Source organism: Myotis daubentonii, chromosome 1 (genome assembly GCF_963259705.1).
Source record: "Myotis daubentonii chromosome 1, mMyoDau2.1, whole genome shotgun sequence".
Taxonomy (NCBI): Eukaryota; Metazoa; Chordata; class Mammalia; order Chiroptera; family Vespertilionidae; genus Myotis; species Myotis daubentonii.
The window spans coordinates 72,038,884-72,063,960 of NC_081840.1; the positions used below are offsets into that span (position 1 = coordinate 72,038,884).

Genomic DNA, 25,077 nt, shown 5'->3' on the forward strand with positions numbered 1-25,077 from the left:
GGCCAGCCAGGGGGAAGGACCACGAGAGGTTGGCTGTGGGAGTGCACTGACCACCAGGAGGCAGCTCCTGCATTGAGTGTCTGCCCCCTGGTGGTCAGTGTGCATCATAGCGACTGGTCAACTAGTCATTCTGGTCATTCCAGTTGTTCAGTCATAATGGTCGCTTAGGTTTTCATATATATACTAGGGGCCCGGTGCATGAAATTCGTGCACTGGGGGGGGGAGTGTCCCTCAGCCCAGCCTGCCCCCTCTCACATACTGGGAGCCCTCAGGGGATGTCCTATTGACAGCTTAAGCCCACTTCCTGCTCCCCTTGGGAGGTGACTGGGCTGATGAGGGGAAGGAACCAGCCCCATAACCCCACTGCTGCAGCTACTGCCAGTCACTGCAGCCACCAAGGTTTTTTCATCAATACGGACTCCAGTTCCATCACCATGAAAAAATGACAACTTTTTTAGGCATTTTCAAGATGTGTCTTTCATATAATAATAATTTCTTTATTATTTTTTTATCCTCACCTGAGGATATGTTTCCATTGATTTTTAGAGAATGTGAAAGAGAAAGGGAAAGACAGAGGGAAACATCAAAATGAGAGGAACACTGTGATTGGTTGCCATCTGCATGAGCCCTGACCTGGGCCCCGGCCAGGGAGGAGCCTGCAACCTAGGTACATGCCCTTGGTCAGAACTGAACCCAGACCCTGCCATCGGCAGGCCAAGGCATTATCCACTGAGCCAAAGTGGCTAGGGCAGGATATGACATTTCTGAGCCCTCCAGCAGCGGACCTTCGTTATTTTCACCAGGAGTGTGATGAAAAACCCTAGATCACCGTTTTGGATTCTTATTACCCAAGTTACTAAGAATATTACCAGTGGCATACAGGGAGCTTAACCAATGAGCGGTCAGAAAAGGTGCTTCCTCTGTAGCTCACACCAGTCTGCGGCTTGGCACCCCACCCACCCCCACCCCAGGCTTGACTCCTCTGGCCCAGGCTTCAGGCCTGGGCAGGGGAACCCCATCTCCCTCCCATAGCTGGCTCTGTCCCCCACCCAGGCCTGACGCCTCTGGCCCAGGTATCAGGCCTGAGCAGGGGACCCAGCACACCCCTCCCACTGACGGCTCCACCCCCGCCCAGGCCTGACGCCTGGGCCAAAGGCGTTGACCCCCATCACCCTTCAATTGCAGGATCGGCCCCTTGCCCAGGCCTGATGCCTCTGGTCCAGGCATCAGGCCTGGGCAGGGGACCCCCATCTCCCTCTGATCGCTTGCTCCACCCCCTGCCCAAGCCTGACGCCTCTGACACAGGATTCAGGCTTGAGCAGGGGACCCTCATATTCCCCCAGTCACCGGCTCCGACCCCCACCCAGGCCTGATGCCTCGGCCAGAGGAGTTGACCCTCATCACCCTCGCCGGATCGGCCCCTTGCCCAGGCCTGAGGCCTCCAGCAGAGGTGTCAGGCCTGGGCAGGGGACCCCCAGCTCCCACCATCCCCAGCTCCACCCCTGCTACACAGTATCTCTGGCACCGCCCCTGCCTAGACCTAATGCCTCTGACCAAGGGTTAGGCCTGGGCCGGGGACCCCCAGCTCTCCGCGGTTGCAGGCTCCGCCCCTGCCCAGGACTAATGCCACTGACCAAGGCATTAGGCCTGGGCAGGGAACCCCTAGCTCCCCGCAATCTCCCGCTCTGCCCCTGCCTAGACCTGATGCCTCTGACCGAGGCCTTAGGCCTGGGCAAGGGACCCCCAGCTCCCCGCGGTTGCAGGCTCTGCCCCTGCCCAGACCTAATGCCTCTGACCAAGGCCTTAGGCCTGGGCAGGGGACCCCCAGCCGCTCACAATTGCTGACTCCGCCCCTGCTCCCCGCAATGGCTGGTTCCACCCCTGCCCAGGCCTAATTCCTCTGGCAGAGGCATTAGGCCTGGGCAGGGGACCCCCAGCTCCCGGGCTGCCGGCTCTGCCCCTGCCCAGCTCCACCCCTGCCCAGCTCCCATTGCCGGCTCCACCCCTGATTCCCGCTATCACTGGCCCGGCGGCAAAGGCACTGGGTTCTCTGATCACGGCTAGGGGGCAGGGCAAAGGGCCGCCTTTGCCCTGCCCCCCAGCTCTTAGCTCCCCCCCTGGGTTTCCGATCACCGTCAGTGACAGGGGGCTTCGTCCGTCCTTTCCCTTTTGACTCCCAGCATTGTGGCTACATATGCAAATTAACCTCCATCTTTGTTGGTGGTTAACCGCCATCTTAGTTGGCAGTTAACCGCCATCTTAGTTGGCAGTTAATTTGCATATCGCCCTGATTAGCCAATGGGAAGGGTAGCGGATGTATGGCTAATTACCATGTTTCTCTTTTATTAGATAGGATATAGATGGGCCGAAGCCAGTGAATGCTACTCATGAGAATAAATCTTAAAGCATGGAACTACTTTTGCCACTTGTTAGCCTCTATACTTTTGTGTTATGAGGAACCTGACATTTAAAATACTCAATAATGGGAATGCAGACTGGTGTAGCCACTGTGAAAACAGTATGGCATTTCCTCAAAAATTAAACAATGGAAAAGCCTTTTGACCCAGTGACTGTCTTCTGGGAATATATCCTAAGAATCCTGAAACACCAATTCAAAAGAGTATATGCACCCCTATGTTCATAGCAGCATTATATACAATAGCCAAAATCTGGAAATAGCCCAAGTGTCCATCAGCAGAAAAGTGGATAAAAAAGCTGTGGTACATTTACACAACAGAATACTATATGGCTGTAAAAAAAAAAAAAGAAAAAAAAAAAGAAGGAAATCTTATCTTTTGTGAAAGCATAGATGGACTAGAGATTATTATGGTAAGTGAAATAAGCCAGTCAGAAAAAGACAAATACCGTACAAGGAATCTTATATGTGGAATCTAATGAACAAAATAAACTGATGAACAAAATAGAGCCATAGGCATGGATGCATGGAACAGACTGTTAGCTGTCAGAGGGGATAAGAGAGGAGAACTGAATGAAAGAAGGCGAGGGAATTATCTGAAGGTTATATATCCATAACCTACAGACACTGACAACAGTGTGAGGATAGCCAGAGAGAGGGGACGGTGAGGGCTGGGTGGGCAAAGGGGGGTGGGGTGGATGGAGACATCTGTAATAGTGTCAACAATAAAAACAAAAAGTTTAAAAAGGGGGGGGGGAGGATAAAATAAAATACTCAGTGAGTTGAATACCTAAAAGTAAATTAGCCCTTCCCACCATGATAGGCAGATGTTTAATATGTACTTGTAGAATCCTATATAATAAAGAGGTAATATGCAAATTGACCATCACTCCAACACACAAGATGGCCACACCCATGTGGTCAAAGATGGCCACCACAAGATGGCCAGCAAAGGAGGGCAGTTGTGGGCGATCAGGCCAGCAGGGGAGGGCAGTTGGGGGGGGGGGGACCAGGCCGGCAGGGAAGAGTAGTTAGGGGTGACCAGGCTGGCAGTTAGGGGTCATCGGGCCAGCAGGGGAGGGCAGTTGGGGGCGACCAGGCTTGCAGGGGAGGACAGTTAGGGGCGACCAGGCTGGCAAGGGAGGGCCGTTAGGGGTGACTGGGCCAGGAGGGGAGGGCAGTTAGAGGCAATCGGGCTGGCGGGGAAGGGCAGTTAGGGGTGACCAAAATGGGAAGGGAGGGAAGTTAGGGGTGACTGGGCCAGCAGGGGAGGGCAGTTGGGGGCAACCAGGCCTGCAGGGAAGGGCAGTTAGGGCAATCGGGCCAGCAGGGGAGCAGTTAGGCATCAATCAGGCTGGCAGGGGAGTGGTTAGGGGGTGATCAGGCAGGCAGGCAAGCGAGTGGCTGGGAGCTAGCAGTCCTGGATTGTGAGAGGGATGATCCTCAAGGGGTCCCAGATTGGAGAGGGTGCAGGCTGGCTGAAGGACTCCCCACCCCATGCACGAATTTCATGCACCGGGCCTCTAGTGATTGTCATAAAATTCCTAGCTCCTCTTCTCAGTTTTCAATTAATCACTCTCACATGAAAGAAGAAATTAAAGGAGGAATGTCAGCTGATAAAAGTAGTATTCAAACATACCTACAACTATACTCATGAGACTGCTTGCTTCACTACAAACATTTTGGAGGCTCTGGTTTTTCTATTTGAGTCTGTTGCAAAAGTAAAAGCAGCACCATATTAAGAGATTCTACATGAATTACTCTACAGATAAGACCTTTCTAGAGTTGTTTTTCCTCCCTAAGCTGAACAAGAAGTAATGTTGGCCCCAGTTTTTTCTTTCCTTAAAAAAACACAGTAAAAAAAATGAAAATTGATGCCACAAAATTTGGGTCACACATTAGTTAGATGTGGGATACAGTAACTAATCACTTGATTGTTCTTATCATGGGAGTTATAAGTCTGTCTTGCCAAAAAACAAACAAAAAACAAACAAACAAAAAAGCCAAAGCTAAGTAAGCAGCATATCCTACAGTAACAATTTCCCCACTCATAACCCAACATGCCTTGTGAAACCAACACATCAATGACAAGAATATATTTAAGCGTAAAAAGAGGGCCAGAATTTGCTTCTTCACTTCATAGATGAACATTCCTACTTTGCTCCATAGATGACCATTCCTAGGAATTTTCATATAGGAATTCAAGGTCAAGAAACTGACACCTGATGAGGGAAATAGTTTAAACCCTAAATCGTGCTAATGATTACTATTGAACAATCCCAATTCAAATATTGCAAGGATCTTGAGGTTTTTTATGCATCCAGTCGATCAGTATCTGTGTACAACCTTATCTCTGTATGATATAATCATGTTTCAGGGCCAACTATCAGAAGCTCGCTCAGCTTGACCCAGCACTAAGAAGGAAGTAAAGTGACTCCTCTCAGAGATCCTCAGACTGTTTCAAGCCAAGAGCACTAATGGCTGTACAGCCAGTGGCTTTTTGTTTGTTCCCCCTCTGTGCCGGGCTAGCTAGGGGATGTCCAATGCAGACGCAGAGGAGGAGCAAAGAAGCGACCCTTATCTGGAGGCTCAGAGCAGTGGACATAAATGTCTGCTCAAATGTTCCAAAAGAGAAAGCTTTTCCGTGTCCTTGGCTTGTGATGGAATGGCTAACTTAAAAAATATGAAGACCCTCTGCCTTCATCTTAATACTTTAATACCTCTATCATTTTTATCGCCTTCTCCCACATGGATCAAGTTCTAGTCATACACTCGAAGGCAAACCTGTTTTCTTTCTGAAGAGAGATGTGTTTTTATGGTTTTCTATGTGTCAGGGACATTAGATTTAGAGTCTGAGTTTGCACAAGACTAAATTGTGACATTTTATTTCACTCAGGCGTGGCCTGAAAACCATCCCATTTTGTTTGGAAGGTGTGTTTTTATTTTTGTAAATATTAGATTTATAGTTTTTTGGTGAATGATAGGTAATATTGGTAAGTTTGGGTATATTTTATATCACTAAGCAAAGTGCAGATAACCAATTGCATTAAGTGAATGAATGTTTTAGAAAACTTCAAAATGCAACTCTCTTTAGATCTATGGTGCTGATATTTACATTTATTCCTCAGGGTCATTATGCTACAATTACCTGGAAATAAATAGCCCCTAACTGACTTTGCCTCACATCTAGTTCTCCTTTCAATGATAGCTAATCAAATATGTTTAAAAATAGAAGTAAATTTCACCTGCTGTAGTCAACAACTACAAAATGCCTTTTTTTGCAGAAGATTATTAGTATAACGCTTTTTGTAAGACATAAAAAAGTGTAGCACCAGAGACATAAATATAAAAGAAATAAATCCATTTTAATAATTTAGTTTAAAAACAATGAATTCTGGGTCATTTCTCAGTCAATCTCTATGTCAGAAAAAATGAGACTAATTTAGAAAAGCATAATAGCCTTTACAAAATAGTTCAAATCCAGGTCCTTCATCTATAAATGAAGAATTATTTAATAGTAGTTCACGTTCTCCCAAGCTATGATCACCCATCGTGTAAACATCCACAGCTTCTGACTGAAAGGATACACACTGTCCTCACGCCGCTACAACAAAACTGAACAGGTGCAGCTCTCACCTCTTCGCTGTCCCTCCCTCTCCTCATCGTCAACAAGATGGGGCACAAACTGCACGCAGCAGGTTAGCAGGCTCTCTGGGGCTGAGAGCGACCCAGTTCCCTTCCATTTATTGCGGCTCCCAGTGTGTTAAATATCAAAGAGATGTTAAAACAAGTTTGTCCAATGTGTTTTAATACTTTAAAAGTTCAATCCTGACAATGGATTGCAGTGACAATGTGGATACCCTCTTTAGGAGACAACATCAAGCGTCTAGGTTTGAGGCCCTTCGTGAAAATGACAACTGACCAAATGGCTCTCCTGGCTAGCTCTGGAATTAGCCCTGCTATTCACTCCCAGCTTTCATTCTCTTGCAGCTTTCTAACAGGTTTCCCTGCCACCAGCATTTCACACCTCCAGTGCACCCTCCATAGTGCTGCCAGAGGGATCTTTCTAAAATCCTCTTTCAGAAGATCATGTTGCTCCCCAGCTTACAACCCTCCTCAGGTCGGCAGTCATCTGAACGATAAGTCAGGCCGCTTCGCATGGGGACCACGGGAGCCCTTCTTTATTTTCTTTGTTAATCCTCACCCGAGGATATTTTCCCACTGATTTTTAGAGAGGGTGAAAAGGAGGGGGAGAGACAGAGAGAGAAACATCTATGTGAGAGAGACATCAATTGGTTGTCTCCCGCAGGTGCCCCCAACCAGGGCTGAGGGTGGAGGCTACAACCAAGGTATGTGCCCTTGACTGGAATCGAACCCAGGACCCCTCCGTCCACCGGCCGACGCTCTATCCACTGAGCCAAACTGGCTAGGCAGGAGCCCTTCTTTGCTGAATCCGGGCCTGGCTTGCCCCTTTATTCCCATCTCCTAGTGCCTTCCTTCTCCCCCATCAGCCTGGGACTCTGCACACTTTCATTTGCTCACTCTGTTCTCAGAGCCTGCATGGTCCTCGCTCTCTGCACCTGCCTGCAAAGTAACCTGCTCCTTTCATGAGTTCCCACAAGCCTTAGCTGCCACTTTCAGGGGACTCTGGCCAGCTGCCTCTTGGGGGCCCATGGCAGCCCAGTAGTTGCCTTTTTCATAGTCTTTATCACAGTTGCTGCACTTAGTTGCTGGTGAGCCTGACTCGCTTTGCTATGCTTGAAGTTTCTTGAGGGCAGGGACTTTTATCCATTCTTGCACCCTCAAGGTCTGGAGCACAAGGAACACTAGCAGAATGCGTACTGCAATATTTTCATCCTTATTGCTGCTCAGTGGTTTTTCTTCACTTGTTTCTTTCCCCCTTTTCACCATTTCATTTTTGAATTTAAAAACAACACTTTCATCTTAGTTGGTAAGTGTTAAAATAGTGTTGTTCAAAGACTTTGATCATGACTAAGTAGAATTATCTTTTGAAAGTGAATTCTTACATCATTTTTTAAAAAGATATATATATATATTGAATCCAGAGAGGGAGAGAGAGATAGAAACATCAAGGATGAGAGAGAATCATTGATCGGTCGCCTCCTGCATGCCCAACGCTAGGGATCGAGCCCACAACCTAGGCATGTGCCCCGACCAGGAATCGAACCATGACCTCCTGGTTCACAGGTGGACACTCAGCCACTGAGCCATGCTGGCTGGGCCTTACATAATTTTTTAAAAGGCATCAGCTTCAAAATTCCTTGAGAAGATAAGCCTCTCCATCAAAATTTCCACACATCTCTTCATCATCTCATATGAAGTCTGCTTCTTTTCCAGCACTGAGACAAGATTTTAAGTTTTTATTCAATTTTATTATTCCTCTCTTTGGTTTTATTGCCGCAGTATTTTTTTCCTGCTACTTGTTCATTTCAAATGTATAATGTTTCTGCTCTATTCTAGATAAGTGACTCTCATGAGCTGGCCTGCCAACCCCCATACCATCCATAATAGCTTTTTTTCTGTGGGGAAATATATTTTAAGTTGCAAACAATCTACCTCAAAATTCTTTGGGAGCTGAGCACATTTATAAGTTGTGGCTTCTCCACTGAGATTAAGAAATCTGATATGTACTCATCTGAGTTGTTCATTCAGCAAGTGTTTACTGATGAGCAACATTTGTCAGGCTGAACTCAGGCACTGAGGACAGGAATTAAGATTGATTAGGTCCCTGACTTCAAGGGGCTTACTATCTACACATAAATTTTGCTAAATATTGGCATATTTCTCTTTCTGCCTCTCCAATGTTTATTGCCCTCTGTGAAAACAAATAAATTCTATAGATGATCTTAATCACATAGAAAATAGCTATTATGGGGATAACTGCAAATTAACTTTTATCCTCCCAAGAAACACTTTACAGACACAAGAAACATTTTGTCATCTTTGTTTCCTTAAATACTCATTTGAGATCATAATCATCCAAGAATGCTTTTTAATATGTTTCCTTCCATCTCAGAATTTTATGGTGTTTTGTTATGTCATAGCATCTACATTGATCCTTAAACATCCTTCTGGAAGGATTCGTCAGACTGTGCACTTATTTTTGTAGCCCGCTTTTTCTTTGGTCTAGCCGTGGTCGGCAAACTGTGGCTCGCGAGTCACATGCGGCTCTTTGGCCCCTTGAGTGTGGCTCTTCCTAAGCCTTAGAAGTACCCTAATTAAGTTAATAACAACGTACCTACCTATATAGTTTAAGTTTAAAAATTTGGCTCTCAAAAGAAATTTCAATCATTGTACTGTTGATATTTGGCTCTGTTGACTAACGAGTTTGCCGACCACTGGAGAGGAAAGAAGATCCATCCACATTCAAGGTTTCCATTTATGTCTTCCACCAAGAGAAAAACGATAATGGGTCTGTAGATGTAAGGTCTTTAACAATATCCCATCCTAAGCTTTTAATATGGGAATTAGTGGGCCTAAATGGTTATCCTTTAATCAGATCAGAATTATTCTTGGCAACTAATGGATGTACCTGTAAAATGGAAAGTGTCCATTAATGATAGAGAGGTTTCTAAAGATCTTTTAACATGAGATAAATAAAGCAGTAGATCAACAGAAGATAGGTAAATTTCATAATAATCACTCTGAGGGAGCTATTTCAAGTAATAATTACCCATTCTACACTGATGGGAGAAGTTCTAATGGCTGTACCTGTAAGAATCACTTACCATGTGGCAAGACAAACCTGCTATTTCCCCAAGTTTAAAGTGGAAACATTTTTTAGTGGGAAAGTAATGTCTTAATTCACTCTCCAAATTTTTTAAATTAAATTAATAAAATGCAATGTTTTCAGCTCTGCAGTTTTACTCATTATTTTCCTCAGGATAATGTGTGCTTTTAAAAAATCTATCCTTGCATGCATAAAAAAACTGGCAAAACAGTATTCCTTTTCTAATCCATGGAAGCCTTCATTTTATAAGATGTACCTTACCTTTCTGATAACGTTACTTCTTTAATCATTTTAACTTTTGATGGTCTTTCCCCCAAAATCTCCAGTTTATATTTTGGGGATTATTTAATTGTGGAAGCCTCTCTGTATGAAATTCAGGTAAACCTGACACCAGATAAAAACAAAGAATACAGATTTTGGTGCCAGTCTTAGAGAAACAAAGAGTCAACTCCTACTATTGAGAGTTGAGCAAAGGGGAGGAAAATCAGAGTCGGTCTTTCTTGCCAGTTTATTTATTTGTTGGTCTCTTTATTCAACTAGTATTTACTGAGTATCTACTCTCAGGCACTCTAGTGCTCAAGGCACTGAAGAAAAGCTGAGGAATGAAAATTACCATACAATGCAGGATGGCCGGAACACCAGGACTACGGGGTGCTCCTAGGGAAAGAGCACTAAACCCTCACAACACTGTTGCAATTACATTAGTCTTTGTTCACCTATTGGATTCTACTCTTCCTAAGATTTCATGGTCTCTCTTACTGGAAATTTCTTAATTATATGAGTCAGTCAAACCATAGAACTGACTTCAGAAATTTCCATGGAGCCCTGGCCAGTTTGGCTCAGTGGATAGAGCGTCGGCCTACGGACTGAAGGTCCCAGGTTCGATTCCGGTCAAGGGCATGTACCTTGGTTGCAGGCACATCCCCAGTAGGAGGTGTGCAGGAGGCAGCTGATCGATGTTTCTAACTCTTTATCCCTCTCCTTTCCTCTCTATAAAAAAATCAATAAAATATTTTTTTAAAAGAAATTTCCATGGAGAGTTCTAAAAATAAATGATATTTTAGAACATCATTAAATCTACTTTCCTTGGTATCCTATCCTTATTTTATTGAAAAAAAATGCATAGATCCTCAGCAACCATAGATTAAATGTTAATGCTTTTTACTGTTCTCAGGTGACTTCTGTTATAAGAAATCTGCTAAATATCAAGTATGCCCATTTGATTCAGCGATCCATTGAATGAATGAACCTAGGCCCACTGGAATCTTTATGAAACTAACACAACAGACTTGTTTACAACCAAGTTTTTCATATGGATGCCATGGAGCCTGAAAGATATTAATCATAAGAATAGTTCATCTACCTCAAGGGCCAATGAGAAGCCTGAACTCAGAATTTTCCCTATTTGTTGTACTTCCTCCTTCTGTTCTACCTCTAGCCCTTTAATTTACGGCCAGGAGACCTCCTGACTTGCATGTTAATGATGTACCTCCTACTTGTCTGACCAGCAATGACTCAGCTTAGGTATTTTTCAGCTCCAATTATGTTTATATATTTATTTTGACATGCCCAAACACACAATGTGTATTTTTTTTATTTAAAAGTTAAGTAATGTTTACTCTGTCAGACATGGTTCTTAAAACTTTGCAAATATGAACCATTTACATAGTGATTTATAGATTTTTCTGAAGCAAGATTTAGAATCAGAAATACTTTTAAGAAGTGTCATTTAACCAGTGAGTGAACTTACTTGACTGCCCAGTATTCATATCTCACCATCTAGCACTTGTATTACTATTCATCTTCGTCTTTTTATTTCTTTCAACAGTAACTGTCATGAAGATTTGGGGTTGGGGGCGGGGGGAGGACTCAGGAGAGACTCAGTAAAGAAGGCCAACTGGTGGATGTTGATAGAAATAAACAGAAAGCAAAGTAATTTGGGGAAGTAATGTGCCTTAGCCAGAAAATAGAAGGTTTCAATATATTAAATAGTAGAATGCTAAATTTGATAGTGTATCAGATATGTAACATGAAAGAATTCACCTAAAATCTATACAAAGTAAAAGAAAACCATTTCAGCCCTGGACAGTGTGGCTCAGTTGGTTGAAAGGTCACTGTGCACTGTGCACTGTGCACTGAAAGGTAATTGCTTTGATTTCCAGTCGGTTATGGGTTTGATCCCTGGTGATCAGGATGCATGTGGGAGGCAACCAGTCAATGTTTTTCTCTCTCCTCTCCCTTCCTCTCTCTCTAAAATCAATTTAAAATATTTTTTAAAAATAAAACCATTTCAGGAAGAAGTTTCATATCCCAACCAATGCTGTATTTACATACCATGGGGAAGAAAAGTCGGTGAAAGTTTAATTTGTTTTCTTGGTTTTAGGAGGATAGGTACCAGAAACAACTATCACTGGAAAAGTAACTGGGGAGAAAGCCAGAAGACAGAACAAGCATTCCCCTGCATATAAACTTGGGGATTCACAAAGGTCTCCAAATCTACCTTTTTAACTGTCAGGGGACTACCTCACTGTTTAAGATGCCTGAATGTGACATGATTTTGTTACTCAATGTGAATATATTTTATTATTATTTATTTGGGTATAATATGACAAAATTTACTATTTCAAACACTTCTAAATGCATAGCTCAGTAGCATTAAGTGCATCCACACCACTGGGCAATCATCACCTTCATCCATTCCCCAAACTTTTTCATCCCCCAAACTGAAACTCTGATTCCATTGAACAATAAGACCCCATTTCTCCTTCCCTTAATCCCTGGTAACCACTGTTCTACTTTCTGTTACTGTAAATTTGACTGCTACAGGTACGTCATAGAAGTAAAATCATACAGTCTTTATCTTTTGGTGTGTGGCTTATTTCACTTAATATCTTCAAGGTTCATCCATACTATAGCATGTGTCAGGTTTTCACTCCTTTCTAAAGCCAAATAATATCTCATTGTGTGTATATGCCACATTTGTTTATTCATTCGACCATTGATGTACATTGGAGCTGGTTCCACCTTTTGGCTATTGTGAATAATGTTGCTATGAACATCAGTGTATAAATACCTGCTTGAGTCTCTGCTTTTCATTCTTTAGGTTATATACCCAAAGGTAGAATTGCTGGGTCATATGGTAATTCTGCTTAATTTTTGAGGAACAGCTACACTTCAACACAAATATTTTTAATAGAACTAATGCAGTTAGTATGATGGCAGCAAAGCTTAAAGACAAATAATTATTGTTCTCACTAATTGTTTTAGTAAACTGATTAAAACAAAAAAATCATACCTACCCTTTATTAGCTCTTATTTGCTGATGTGAACATCTTGCACAAATTCCATTATTGCTAGTCCAGGGTGTCTATAGCCATATGTGCTCTCACTCTCCCTGGAAGCTGTCCATTAATTTTTTTTTGGTGATTTATGACCTCTGATTCTTAATTATTAACTGTATTTTTATGGCAGAAACCCAGAAGCTGAAGAATTATCTACTGTGAAATTTGTTCATCAAAATTTAGGTTCACATTTTCCTTTTCCTATAGTTTTTACTTATTTCCTCATACAAGTGAGAAATAAATGACAGTTATGATCATGGTCTGTTAACTTTTGATGTTGTAGTTTATTTTGCACTGCTTTATGTCCACATTTTGAAAAGAAATAACTTTGTTAAGTGGTTGGGATCTTTTTTCCTCCTTTGATTAGAGCACTATCAGTTGAATTTTCAGTTGTTTTCCTGAGTATTTTAATGTAGCAATACAAATATGTCCATCATAAAGGTTTTTCAAATTTCAGATAAAAATCCTAGCTTGAATATTCAATACTCATTCACACAGTTGTGAGAAATAACTTTTGACAACAAAGTGTGTATAGGAATCAAATGTCAAACTATATATATATATATATATACACACACACACACACACACACACACACACACACACACACATATATATATAATGGGTAATATGCTAATTAGACCAGAGATCTTCCAGATGTCCTTCCAGACAAAGCCACGGTGGCAGGGGCGGAGGCAGAGCCAGTTAGGGGCCAATCAGGACAGCAGGGGAGAGCAGTTAGGAGGTGATCAGGTCAGCAGGGGAGAGCAGTTAGGAGGCAATCAGGCCAGCAGGGGAGAGCAGTTATGGGGGGATCAGGATGGCAGGGGAGTGAGGTTAGGGCCGATCAGGACAGCAGGGGAGGGCAATTAGGGGCAATCAGGCCGGCAGGCAGAGGCGGTTAGGGGTGATCAGGCAGGCAGGCAGAGTGGTTAGGGGCCATCAGGCAGGCAGAGTGGTTAGGGGCCACCAAGCAGGCAGAGTGGTTAGGGGCGATCAGGCAGGCAGCAGAGTGGTTAGGGGCTATCAGGCAGGCAGGTAGCTGAGTGATTAGGAGCCAGCAGTCCCGGATTTCGAGAGAAAGGTCTGACTGCCGGTGTAAGCCCGATCCCTGGGATAGTCGGACACCCTCCAAGGGGTCCCAGATTGGAGAGAGTGCAGTCTGGGCTGAGGGAACCACGCCCCCCCCCGGCCCCCCCATGCACAAATTTTGCTTACTGGGTCTCTAGTCTATAATAATAAAGGAGTAATAAGCTAATTAAACCGGACAGCCAAATGACCTTCTGGATGTCCTTCCGAACATCCTTCCGGGTGAAGCCGCAGCAGTGGGGGCTGAGGCAGAAGTGGTTAGGGGTGATCAGGCAGGCAGGCGAGTGGTTAGGGACAATCAGGCAGGCAGGCAGAGTAGTTACAGGTGATCAGGCAGGCAAGCAAGCAGTTAGGATCAATCAGGCAGGCAGGTAGAGTGGTTAGGGGTGATCATGCAGGCAGGTGATCAGTTAGGGGCATCAGGCAGGCAAGGCAGAATGGTTAGGAGCGATCAGGCAGGCATGCAGAGTGGTTAGGGGCGATCAGGCAGGCAGGCAGGCAGGCGAGCAGTTAGGAGCCAGTGGTCCCAAATTGCAAGAGGGATATCCAACTGCCGGTTTGGGCCCAATCTCAATCCCTGCAGGATTGGGCCTAAACAGGCAGTTGGACTTCCCCCAATGGTTCCCAGATTGCAAGACGATGCAGACTAGGCTGAGGAACCTCATGCCCCCCCGACTTCTGTGCACTGGGCCTCTATCATATATATATTTCTTTTTATTGATTTCATAGAGGAAGGGAGAGGGATAGAAACATCAATGATGAGAGAGAATCATTAATCAGCTGCCTCCTACACACCCCCAACTGGGGATAGAGCCTGAAATCCAGGCATATACCCCAACTGGGAAGTGAACTGTGACCTCCTGGTTCATAGGTCAATGTTCAACCACTGAGCCACACCAGCTGGGCAGTACAAACAGTTGTGTGTGTTTCTCAACAGCAAAACTGTGTTTCCTTTTTGTACAATAATGTCAGTGATAATAAATGCAGGGGGGAAATGTAGGAATTGAAATAAAATTTAGTAAAACTTTCCCTAACTTATTTTATTTATGCATTATACTTCAGCCAGTAATGACGAAACTTATACATTGTGATAGTATAATCAAATTAGAAGTAATATTCTTTTTCTGAGGCTATGACAGTATATTGCTCCAAATTTTAAATCTGTGGAAATTTCTTCACTTAAATCAACTCCTATCTTTAAGTGTTTAGCTTCATTTAGTCTGAACCAAATGAAATTTCCCTTTTAGGTAAGGAATGTCTTTAAAAGGCTCCTTAATAAAATCCTAATGGAGTATCATGGACGTTACAGAATAATCATGTCATTTTTATGAGGTAAGTACAAAAAGTTATAAAATGTACAGATAAGATTTCCCTACCAAATACACAATGGCAGCATGTTCCTGACAAAGTCAGAACATTCTAAAATAGTTTAAAACGCCAAAGCAATTATGCTGATACCTTAGGAACCTTATTTTCTCAGTGTGACTTGGGTTCAGCTTACACACCTTTAGAAGGAGAAATTGGAACTCCTCATCAAATTTGTAGCCCAGATGGCATTAACTACTTTAACGTTAGGAGTAAAAATGGCCTATTTCTGGAACCATGTTTATACGCAGATACAATGCATGCCAATTTACAAAACCAAAGGACTCACTGAAGAAATGTAAATATAAGAACATTAACAGGGATCCAAGATCTGTAATAAATTAAGGTTAAAACTACAAAAAAAACATACCTGACTGTGGATAAATAATCATTGTAATAAAAGCAGGGCAAACCCAGCTCCAATAAAATTTTACCTAAGGCTACTACTTGGCATCAGTGGGAGACTGGTGATAATAGGAAGCATAAGAAGGGTATAGACATTTTGGAAGCTGGTAAAATCATCAAAGGTCAAAATACTTTTTTTAAATTCAAAAATAAATCCATTCTCTAGCTAGCTTAGAAGACGGCCTTGTGCCCATTGCAATTTCAAATTGTCTGTGTACCATTTGTTATTGGCATCTGAAATACTTCTGGGTATAAATCACAGAATCATTGGTATGCAAGGCACCTCAAGAAATTATCTGGTCTGCCCCCCCCCACCCCCCAAACAGGAAGACATTGAAACCACTTAAGACAAAATGTGGACTCTAGTTGTAGAGATCTTAGGAAATCTGCTATGGCAGTTCTTTCTGTTCCAAGATGATTTAACACATTTACTTGTTTTGCTTTGTGGCCCCTGAGTTCAGAGCATAAATTATAATTTTGCTTAAATTAAACCAGCTTAGAAACTTTTTCTTTCTGAAAATTTCTCTTTTCATTTGATCTTCAAATCTGCTGAGCTGATTTTCATATTATATTTTTAAAAACACCCCAAACACCCTCAATCCTGGGTGCTAACCTTGCATGACGAATTCCAGCCCAGAGCAACATTTTATGATCTAGTGTCAAGTTCTTAAAAAATGAAAAATGAGAGGAAAGAGAGGTTTAACTGTAACATGGATACGTTTGGGACTGGATGGTAGCCATTTGAATAAGGTGTGTGTGTTTGAGCATGAAAACTGACTGCATTTTCCTTTTCTGATTAGAGCACGCAAAACCTTTTATTTTCATAATCAGGGCCAAATGTAGTTTGTACTCTGGACTTGAACCAGAACTCAAAGCGGGAATGAAAGAGCATTACCCATGCAAGCAATAGATTTGAAGAAAGTTTTAATTGAAAAGAAAAATCCCCCCATTCATTCATTTTTCAAGCATTAGTTGCATTCAACACAGAAATCCTTCATTATTCAGACATGGAAATGTGTTCAATGATTACGTCTCTAAGGATTTATTTGATAGAATAATCTACTTTTTTAAAAATAAAGATAAATGAAATGTGGTTTTTAATTCTTTAAAGGACACATTACAAAGCATGTAAAAATATAACACAGACTCTTAGTTTTAAAACTATATCTATAATTTGCTTTTCCATTGGTTTGTTCATCCCGATATCAGTAACATACAGACTTGATCTAATAATGGCTAATTATGCAGTTGTTTATCAGCTCATTTGAAACATTTTGAGATTCAGTCTAGCTCAGCAAATTACTGTGCTTAAGGCAGTTCTACATTCTAGAAAATTATAATATCCCCAGAAGGCAAAGAATTAATAATAAAAATCCTCTTTTGTAAAAGATTATCATTGCAGAGCAAATGGAGCAGAGCTTCCCTGTCCTACTGCATTTAATATTCTCATTTTTCCCCTGAAACTTCGAAGGAGAGGCAATGAGAACATCTCTGTTTTATTAACTTATTAAGAGGCACATTTACAGAACTTGTGCACTGTATTGATTCCTAACGCCGCAGTGCTGCTCTGAGCCAATAATCACAGGAGAGCAGGATGGTTCCGTTTGTTATCCCAGAGTCTTTCTGAAACTCAGTAGAGCCCAAATTCTCACCCAGTTCAGGAAGCCTGGTTATTTCACTTCTCTAAGCCTCAATTTATTCATCTGTAAAATAGAGGTAATCAGAAAAGGCAGCCTCCGGATGTTGTGAGGAGATAATGCATGTATGCCCCCAGTACAATGCCTGCAGATAGTAACTAATGTTAGTTTGGGTTATTAGTAGGCTATTATTATCACTGCCTCTTGTGGTTCAGGACTCAGATAGAGATGTATGCATTTAATCAGCCATTTGCCTAAGCAGATATGAAACTTTTTAATACTAATATTTCCATATCAGCTGAAAGTTTAACATGGACTTATTGTTCCCGCACTTTTTAGTCCCAAACTGCCTCACCTAACCAGCCAGAATAGGGCGCTACTACTGTACAAGACAAATCACAAATCATCTAGTTTGAGATTATTCCAACTTCATAGCATCTGGGCTTGACAACCCAATATTTTAAAATCCCTTGAGGCTGCTTCTATTGAACTGTGCCAAGGAGCTGTGAACTTTTCCTTCATGATTCAGATTTTGTCATAGATTTTGCCACCTGCATTTCCTCCCCATTGGATCACTGCATCATATTTTAAGAAGAAAAAAAAATCTTTAAAAACTAGGTATCTTAGCTGGGATGTAGGAAACTATTTGCTTTATAGCATTATTTGCACAGAATATATGTACCTCTTCATTTATTTTGTCAACCAGGACTCCTTTTTGGCTTCCTGGTAAAATTCAGTGTGCTGCCTTTAGTTTATAAATATGGCTGACACAGATAGATTAGATTAGATAGATAGATAGATAGATAGATAGATAGATAGATAGATAGATACTACATCTTCATGTGAGGAGTTCAGTAAATAAGTTCTCTTCAAACACCAACCCTAAGGCTCAACTATGGGCCCGATAGTGGCTCACTTTCTCCTTGCAGTTCTTGACTTTCAGATATCTCTGCCTCTCTTGGTTCTGGAAAACAATTCATGTTGCAGAGCATTTCAACCTGGTGGGCAATGGACACACTAGTAAGCTTTTCTTGTCCTAAAATGTGAAAAGCAAACTATCTAAACATTGGGGACTAACTATACAAGTTAGCTGCTCTTCACTTCCCTCTATACCCACTGCCTGACTTGCTTATTTTAAGACATCTAAGTCATTTTTCTTAGAAACACCTAGCAATAGCTTCTTCTTTATTATTCCTCACATTTTCCTACGGAAAATGAAAACCATTCCAGGGGTTACCTAAGTAGAAGAGTGGAATGAGACCAAACAAATTAAAAATTCATGTACAGCCAAGGGCTGTGAAGTGGAGACCTGTTGGAAGCAGTGGCTGGGCTACATTTGCACTCCTGGACTAAGGGGACTTCTGCGTGCTGGAGGAGAAGGCTCTGAGCCTTTCCGTGACTAGGAAGTGTTCAGTGGGTTATGTCTCCCTACTCACTGTAGAGGTGGTTTAGAAAACACTAACCTGGAAAGGTCAAGGTGTCTTTCACCAGGGGTTTTCAGAACCCAAATCAATTACCACGGGGTCGTGAAAGCACCAGCTCTCCACCACTGCCTCACAGCTGTAGCTGTGCTGTTGTTATTGCTTAATCTCTCCGCGTTCAGCCGGCTGCAATGGCCATAATTCACCCTAATGCGATGTGATTAGCAGCCTCTTTGTGGTGAGACTTAAACACCACTCACATAGCGTCTGTGACCTTTCACCGCTGGCTGATGGGCCAGGGTTGTGTTGGCTGAGAGACAAAATGCAGAAACTCGTGAAGTGCTGTCCGTACTCTCTCAGGCTGTGAGAATAACTGGAAAATTTCACTTACCAACGGTGTGTGTTGACCCTCAGCATCCATATTATGAAAGTGCGTTACTCCATCTCCCTCAAGAAACTGATTAATTCTCATCCTGGGAAGATTTCAAAAGAAGTTTGCAAAGGGTGGCCATAGTGACTTAATGCAGAAGGCAGTGACGTTTAATAGAACAATAACAGTTCTGAAATTTCACCTGCAACATCATCAATAGATTACTGCATGTTGGACTATTAAAAAGCAGGTTTGAGGAATTCGATGCCTCTTTAGACTGAAGTCGGTAGATGAGACAAGTACACAGAAGAACACCAGTTGGCAAGAATATACAAATAACTAATCATCCTCTTTATTTAAAAGGAATACATTCCCTTCCATGCTAGAGTCCTAAGTATGTGGAAAACTGTTCAATGTAAACACTATAGGAATCTGTTAGTTAATCCACACACCTTTCAGATCTTAGAAAAAAATTAATCAGAATTAGTCAGAATTAGAAATTTATTTCCTGACAACTAATATGGCAGGGTGAAAAGTAGTAAAATTTAAAATATATGTAATTTGGAAACAGCCAAAGTGCCCATCAGCAGATGAGTGGATAAAAAAGCTGTGGTACATTTACACCATGGAATACTATGCAGCTGTAAAAAAGAAAGAACTCTTATCATTTGCAACAGCATGGATGAACCTGGGGAGTATTATGCTAAGTGAAATAAGCCAGTCAGAGAAAGATAAATATCATATAATCTCACTCATATGTGGCATCTAATGAACAAAATAAACTGATGAACAAAATAGATCCAGAGACATAGAAGATGAAACCAACTGTGGAATCTCAGGGGAAAGGCTGCAGAGAGTGGGTGGGTGAGAAGAGGTCAACCAAAGAACTTGAATGCATATATGCATAACCCATGGACACAGACAATAGAGTGGTGAAGGCCTGGGGCGGGGGGCTAGAAGAGGTCAATGGGGGAAATAGGGAGAAATATGTAATACTTTCAACAATAAATATTTTTAAAAGGGGAAAAAAATAAAATATATGTAAAACATAGGCTTTCATAGACTGTTGCTGTTAACCACACCTAAACACTTTTAACCAGATTGACAACATGTAGCCTGATGTGTTTACTTTTCCTTAGCATGGTACGAATTCTCTGCATTTTTTTCTAATTACCACTTCCTACATGTCAGCTCAAATAGGAATAGACGCATTTGTTTCAGCCCAATTTTCACAGCTTGACAGGCATTGATATCAAAATTAATTCTAAATTGAAACTTCATAAAGGAAAATCCTATTTGACAAAACAACTATTAGGCTTGCATCGCAGTTGCATTTGCATTGTGAAGTCCCATTTTATTTTTTATTGCATATAAAGTAATGCTGGAGAAGAGATTGAATACCCAGAGAGAGTTCATTTGAGGCAGCTTGCTAGTATCTGCCATATGCAAGTAATGCAGAAACATTTTTATGACATCTTCCGAACTTGAAGATTGAATTACAGTTTTAGTAATCATCAGTTCCCCTTCTCCAGTGTCACTTTTTGGTAATATATTGCATAGAAAAGACTTATGGTTCCAGTTTTATAAGCTTGCAATAAAAATATAACAACTGCTGTATTAAATTATTTAAGTTGTAAACCATTGTGAAAAAGGAGAAAAAGTTTTATCGATGTAGAGGCTGAAAAACTGATTATAATGGAGAGAAAAATGTATTGTGCTGATTATTCCAAAATTTTTCCTAGTTTAACATATTATAAATCTTCAAGATATCTTTCAAGTCAAGGTCTGTGTATGTAGGGTTCTTTTATTCGTTGATTATTTAAAACTGGCCATGCACGAATGGGCTCAGCAGGGCTCAGAGTTCTTGCTTTAGCTTCTGGTCCTGAACTGGGACAGCTGACATTTCTTGGCCTGGTGGGAATCATTGATCCTCCTAGAACTGGTGTGAAAGAAGCTGTTACAACACTCATCGCCTCAGGAGTATCAATAAAAATGATTACTGGAGACTCACAGGAGACTGCAGTTGAAATCGCTAGTCGTTTGGGATTGTGTTCCAAAACTTCCCAGTCAGTCTCAGGAGAAGAAATAGATGCAATGGATGTCCAGCAGCTTTCACAAGTACTACCGAAGGTTGCAGTATTTTACAGAGCTAGTCCAAGGCACAAGATGAAAATTATTGAGTCTCTACAGAAGAATGGGTCGGTTGTAGCCATGACAGGAGATGGAGTAAATGATGCAGTTGCTCTGAAGGCTGCAGATATTGGAACCGCAATGGGTCAGACTGGCACAGATGTTTGCAAAGAGGCAGCCGACATGATCCTGGTGGACGATGATTTCCAAACCATAATGTCTGCAACTGAAGAGGGTAAAGGGATTTATAATAACATTAAAAATTTTGTTAGATTCCAACTGAGCACGAGTATAGCAGCATTGACTTTAATCTCACTGGCTACATTAATGAACTTTCCTAATCCTCTCAATGCCATGCAGATTTTGTGGATCAATATTATGGATGGACCTCCAGCTCAGAGCCTTGGAGTAGAACCAGTGGATAAAGGTGTCATTCGTAAACCTCCACGCAACTGGAAGGACAGCATTTTGACCAAAAACCTGATACTTAAAATACTTGTTTCATCAATAATCATTGTTTGTGGGACTTTATTTGTCTTCTAGCGGGAGCTACGAGACAATGTGATAACACCTCGAGACACAACAATGACCTTCACATGCTTTGTGTTTTTTGACATGTTCAATGCACTAAGTTCTAGATCCCAGACCAAGTCTGTGTTTGAGATTGGACTCTGCAGTAATAAAATGTTTTGCTACGCAGTTCTTGGATCCATCATGGGACAGTTATTAGTTATTTACTTTCCTCCACTTCAGAAAGTTTTTCAAACCGAGAGCCTAAGTATACTGGATCTGCTGTTTCTTTTGGGTCTCACCTCGTCAGTGTGCATAGTGTCGGAAATTATAAAGAAAGTTGAGAGGAGCAGGGAAAAGATTCAGAAGCATGTTAGTTCAACATCGTCGTCTTTTCTTGAAGTATGATGCATATTGCATTCTTTTATTTTTGCAAACTAGGAATTGCAGTTTGAGGATCATTTAGAAGGGCAAATTCAAGTGGATAATGAAGATTTGAGAACTTTTTAACTTTTCATTGACTTAAAATAAGCATTAATGCTAAAGACTTGATTGAAGACTTTAACCTGCTGACAGTCTCAAATGAAATTATGTAACTTTGATAACACATTCCTTGATTTAAATTTGGCTTTTGAGATTGAGGGGAACTTTAAAAAAAAAAACTGGCCATGGTGAGAGTAAAACAAAATCTATATAGTTCCAGCTTACCAATTTATTTCAGCTGAGTTGTGAGTGCAAATAAAGTAAGAAAAAAATGTAATATAGAGAAACTTACATAAAAGATTCTAACGGAAAAAAACTAAATATGAAATGACTATGTTCCTCCAGATTAATATAAACTCTAGAGATTGCCTAGTCTTATCAGAATTTTTTATTTTACTTTGTATTAGTTTTATAGTCACTCCGTATATCTACTTTCTAGCATAGTATACTGTTACTGTTCTGCTGCTATGTACAAAAGGTACTAGGCTAAGAGGTGTTCTCTTCTCCCGTATTCCTCTATAGGTCTAGTAGGTCTTCCCTCCCGACACCAGAGTTCTTTCAGAAATTTCTGTCCATTGGTGCTTCCTTTCATTCCTAGGCCCACCTAGGAATCTAGGAGCACTCTCCACCTTAGTCAGAATGTTGGCATTTCATGCTTTTGCACTCCCACACTCTTTCTGCCTCCACAATTACTGGGCATTGGAACATAGCTCAATCAGTTTCTCTCTCTCTCTCTCTCTCTCTCTCTCTCTCTCTCTCTCTCACACACACACACACACACACACACACACAAACACACACACACAAGCACACACACACACACACCTCTTGGCCACCTGAAAGAAAAAAAAAGGGGGGGATCCCCTTGACTGAATAATACAATTTTATTACTCTAAAGGGAATTAGAATAAGGAAGCCACATATTTTCGCCTGGTAAATCAATTCAAGTGGAGACAGCATCCAAGAAATCAAGAGAAGGCTGAGACTCAAAAGGGCAGCAATGGAAGAGTTAGGAAAAAGTATCAAGAGCAAAGATGTGTCATTAGAGACCAAGGTTAATGTCATCCACACCCTCACATTCCCAATCACTATGTACAGATGTGAAAGTTGGACAGTGATGAAGGCTGATAGGAAAAATCAATTCATTTGAAATGTGGTGTTGGAGGAGAGCTCTACAGATACTCTGGATTGCCAGAAAAACAAGTAGATCCTTCAGTAAATTAAGCCTGAAACATCCCTGGAGGTAAAACTGAAACCATCCTTCTTTGGGCACAACACGAGAAGGCTGTTATTTGAAAAGACAGTAATGATGGGGAATATAAAAGGAAGCAGGAAAAGAGGAAGACCAGATATGAGGTGGGTTGACTACATAAATGAAGCCATATGCATGAGTCTACAGGAGCTGAGCAGGGCTGTTGAGGACAAGACATTGTGGACATCACTCATTCGTAGGGTCACCACAAGTCAGAGCCAACTCAAGAACAGGTGACACACACAAATCAAACCACAAGAAGATGCACTCTATGAGCTAATTGAACCTTTAGTGTTGTGCATAATAATTCTGGTAGTTTTATCTGCTGCTACAGATGTTTGTTTCTCACACCTGGACTCAACAGAAGCAAAGGGGCCCTATTCTCACTTGGATGGTGATGATGATAATAATAATAATAACATAACTTATATGTTCCATGCACTATATGTTAACTTATTTAATCCTGACAACATTCCAATGAAGTAAGTATTAATTATTCTGATTCTACAGATGAGGCTATTTAAGTCTTGCTCATAATCACCTCTGTAGATCTTTAGGTCTTCCCTCCCAATGCCTTTTATTAGCATTGTAATAAAAGTTTAAAAATATCACAATTATGATTCAAATGAAATACATGGCATTCACATGCTTACCAACTATACTATACTAAGATGGGATGGGGGGGGGGGGAGATGGAATAACTCAATCTCTAAGTCATCATCACCAAAAATTAAGATTAGGATTAAAAAGAAGTGTGGAAGACCCAGCATTCCTCTCTGGTTTCTACTATTCATCCATTTGTCATACATTTGTTGAATGCAGGTAATGTGCCAGAGACTATCTTGGTCTGAGCATATAAAGATGAATAACATGGTTACTGCCTTCATTATCCTGGGCTACTTTCCCGATACCTGGAATCCATGAGGATACATTGCTTGGTTTAATTAGAGCCTCCTACACCTTCGCTTCCAATTCCATAGCAATGACACGCAAAATTAAATAGCCATAGATATATGGTTAACTAGTAACAAACTACCAGTTCCCATGGCCACTCCTTAAAAATGATCTCTATCATTGGGACATTCTACTTAGCTGGCTTCATGACTTGTACATAGCCCAGTAGTAGCCCATGCTGTTTCCTCCCCAATATACAAAGATTACCTTAAATTCCCTCTGAGAATACCCCAGAAAGCACTAGATACTATCCATTCTTTATATTATTAAGAACCATGAACTCGAATTCATAATACAGCAGTCTGTAATTACCAGTTACTATGTTTGGCTTTCTAGATGCATATTTTCATATGAAAACCAAGGTTCTTTCTTCTTCTAGAATGGCTAGTATCTTTGGAATAATAAGTCTATTGATTTTTCTACCAAAACAGGAAAAAAACAGGGTGTTTGGTTCTTGATAAACAAAAATCTATGGGACTACAAGTACAAAGATCTTTTTTAAAAGGTCACCTGATTCACTTTGAATAAAGAAAGCTATTAGTAACGTCAGCCAGATTGAGGATTGAAGAGAAGAGGATCTTCAGGGGATTTCTTTAACCTAGTCTGATGAGATCAGGTAACCAAAGATCAGGGCATATGTACTGCCAGCAGATCACTATAGATGCCCAGGTTGGGGTTAAAAGACTCCGAAAGATGATGAGCAAGTGAAGGATAATCATCTAATTAAAGAACTGCAAGGAATGATATTTCTTCAGGGAAGCCATCTGTCTGGTAAGGGTCTGAACCTGGAGTTTTTATGTAATGAGAAAAGATAAGACCATTATAACCTGCACTTTATAAAAGACCCACAGGGCAAACAAATGTAGCAGATATACATACATACATACATATAATCTCTAGAAAAGAAACATTTCTACAGTTTATTCTGCAAAGAAAGGAATACATAATAGCTT

The 25,077-nt window shown here is 41.3% G+C and overlaps 1 protein-coding gene and 1 long non-coding RNA gene across 2 annotated transcripts in view; both read left to right on the forward strand.

Annotated features, from left to right (window-relative positions):
- LOC132239305 (uncharacterized) overlaps positions 1 to 25,077 on the forward strand; it is a 358,468-nt gene that overhangs the window by 116,324 nt on the left and 217,067 nt on the right. The window lies entirely within an intron of this gene.
- On the forward strand, positions 20,635 to 22,044 carry LOC132239280 (calcium-transporting ATPase type 2C member 1-like). The gene is given in 1 exon segment (XM_059705375.1): positions 20,635 to 22,044. A coding segment is annotated over 1 exon segment (1,209 nt). The 3' UTR covers positions 21,844 to 22,044.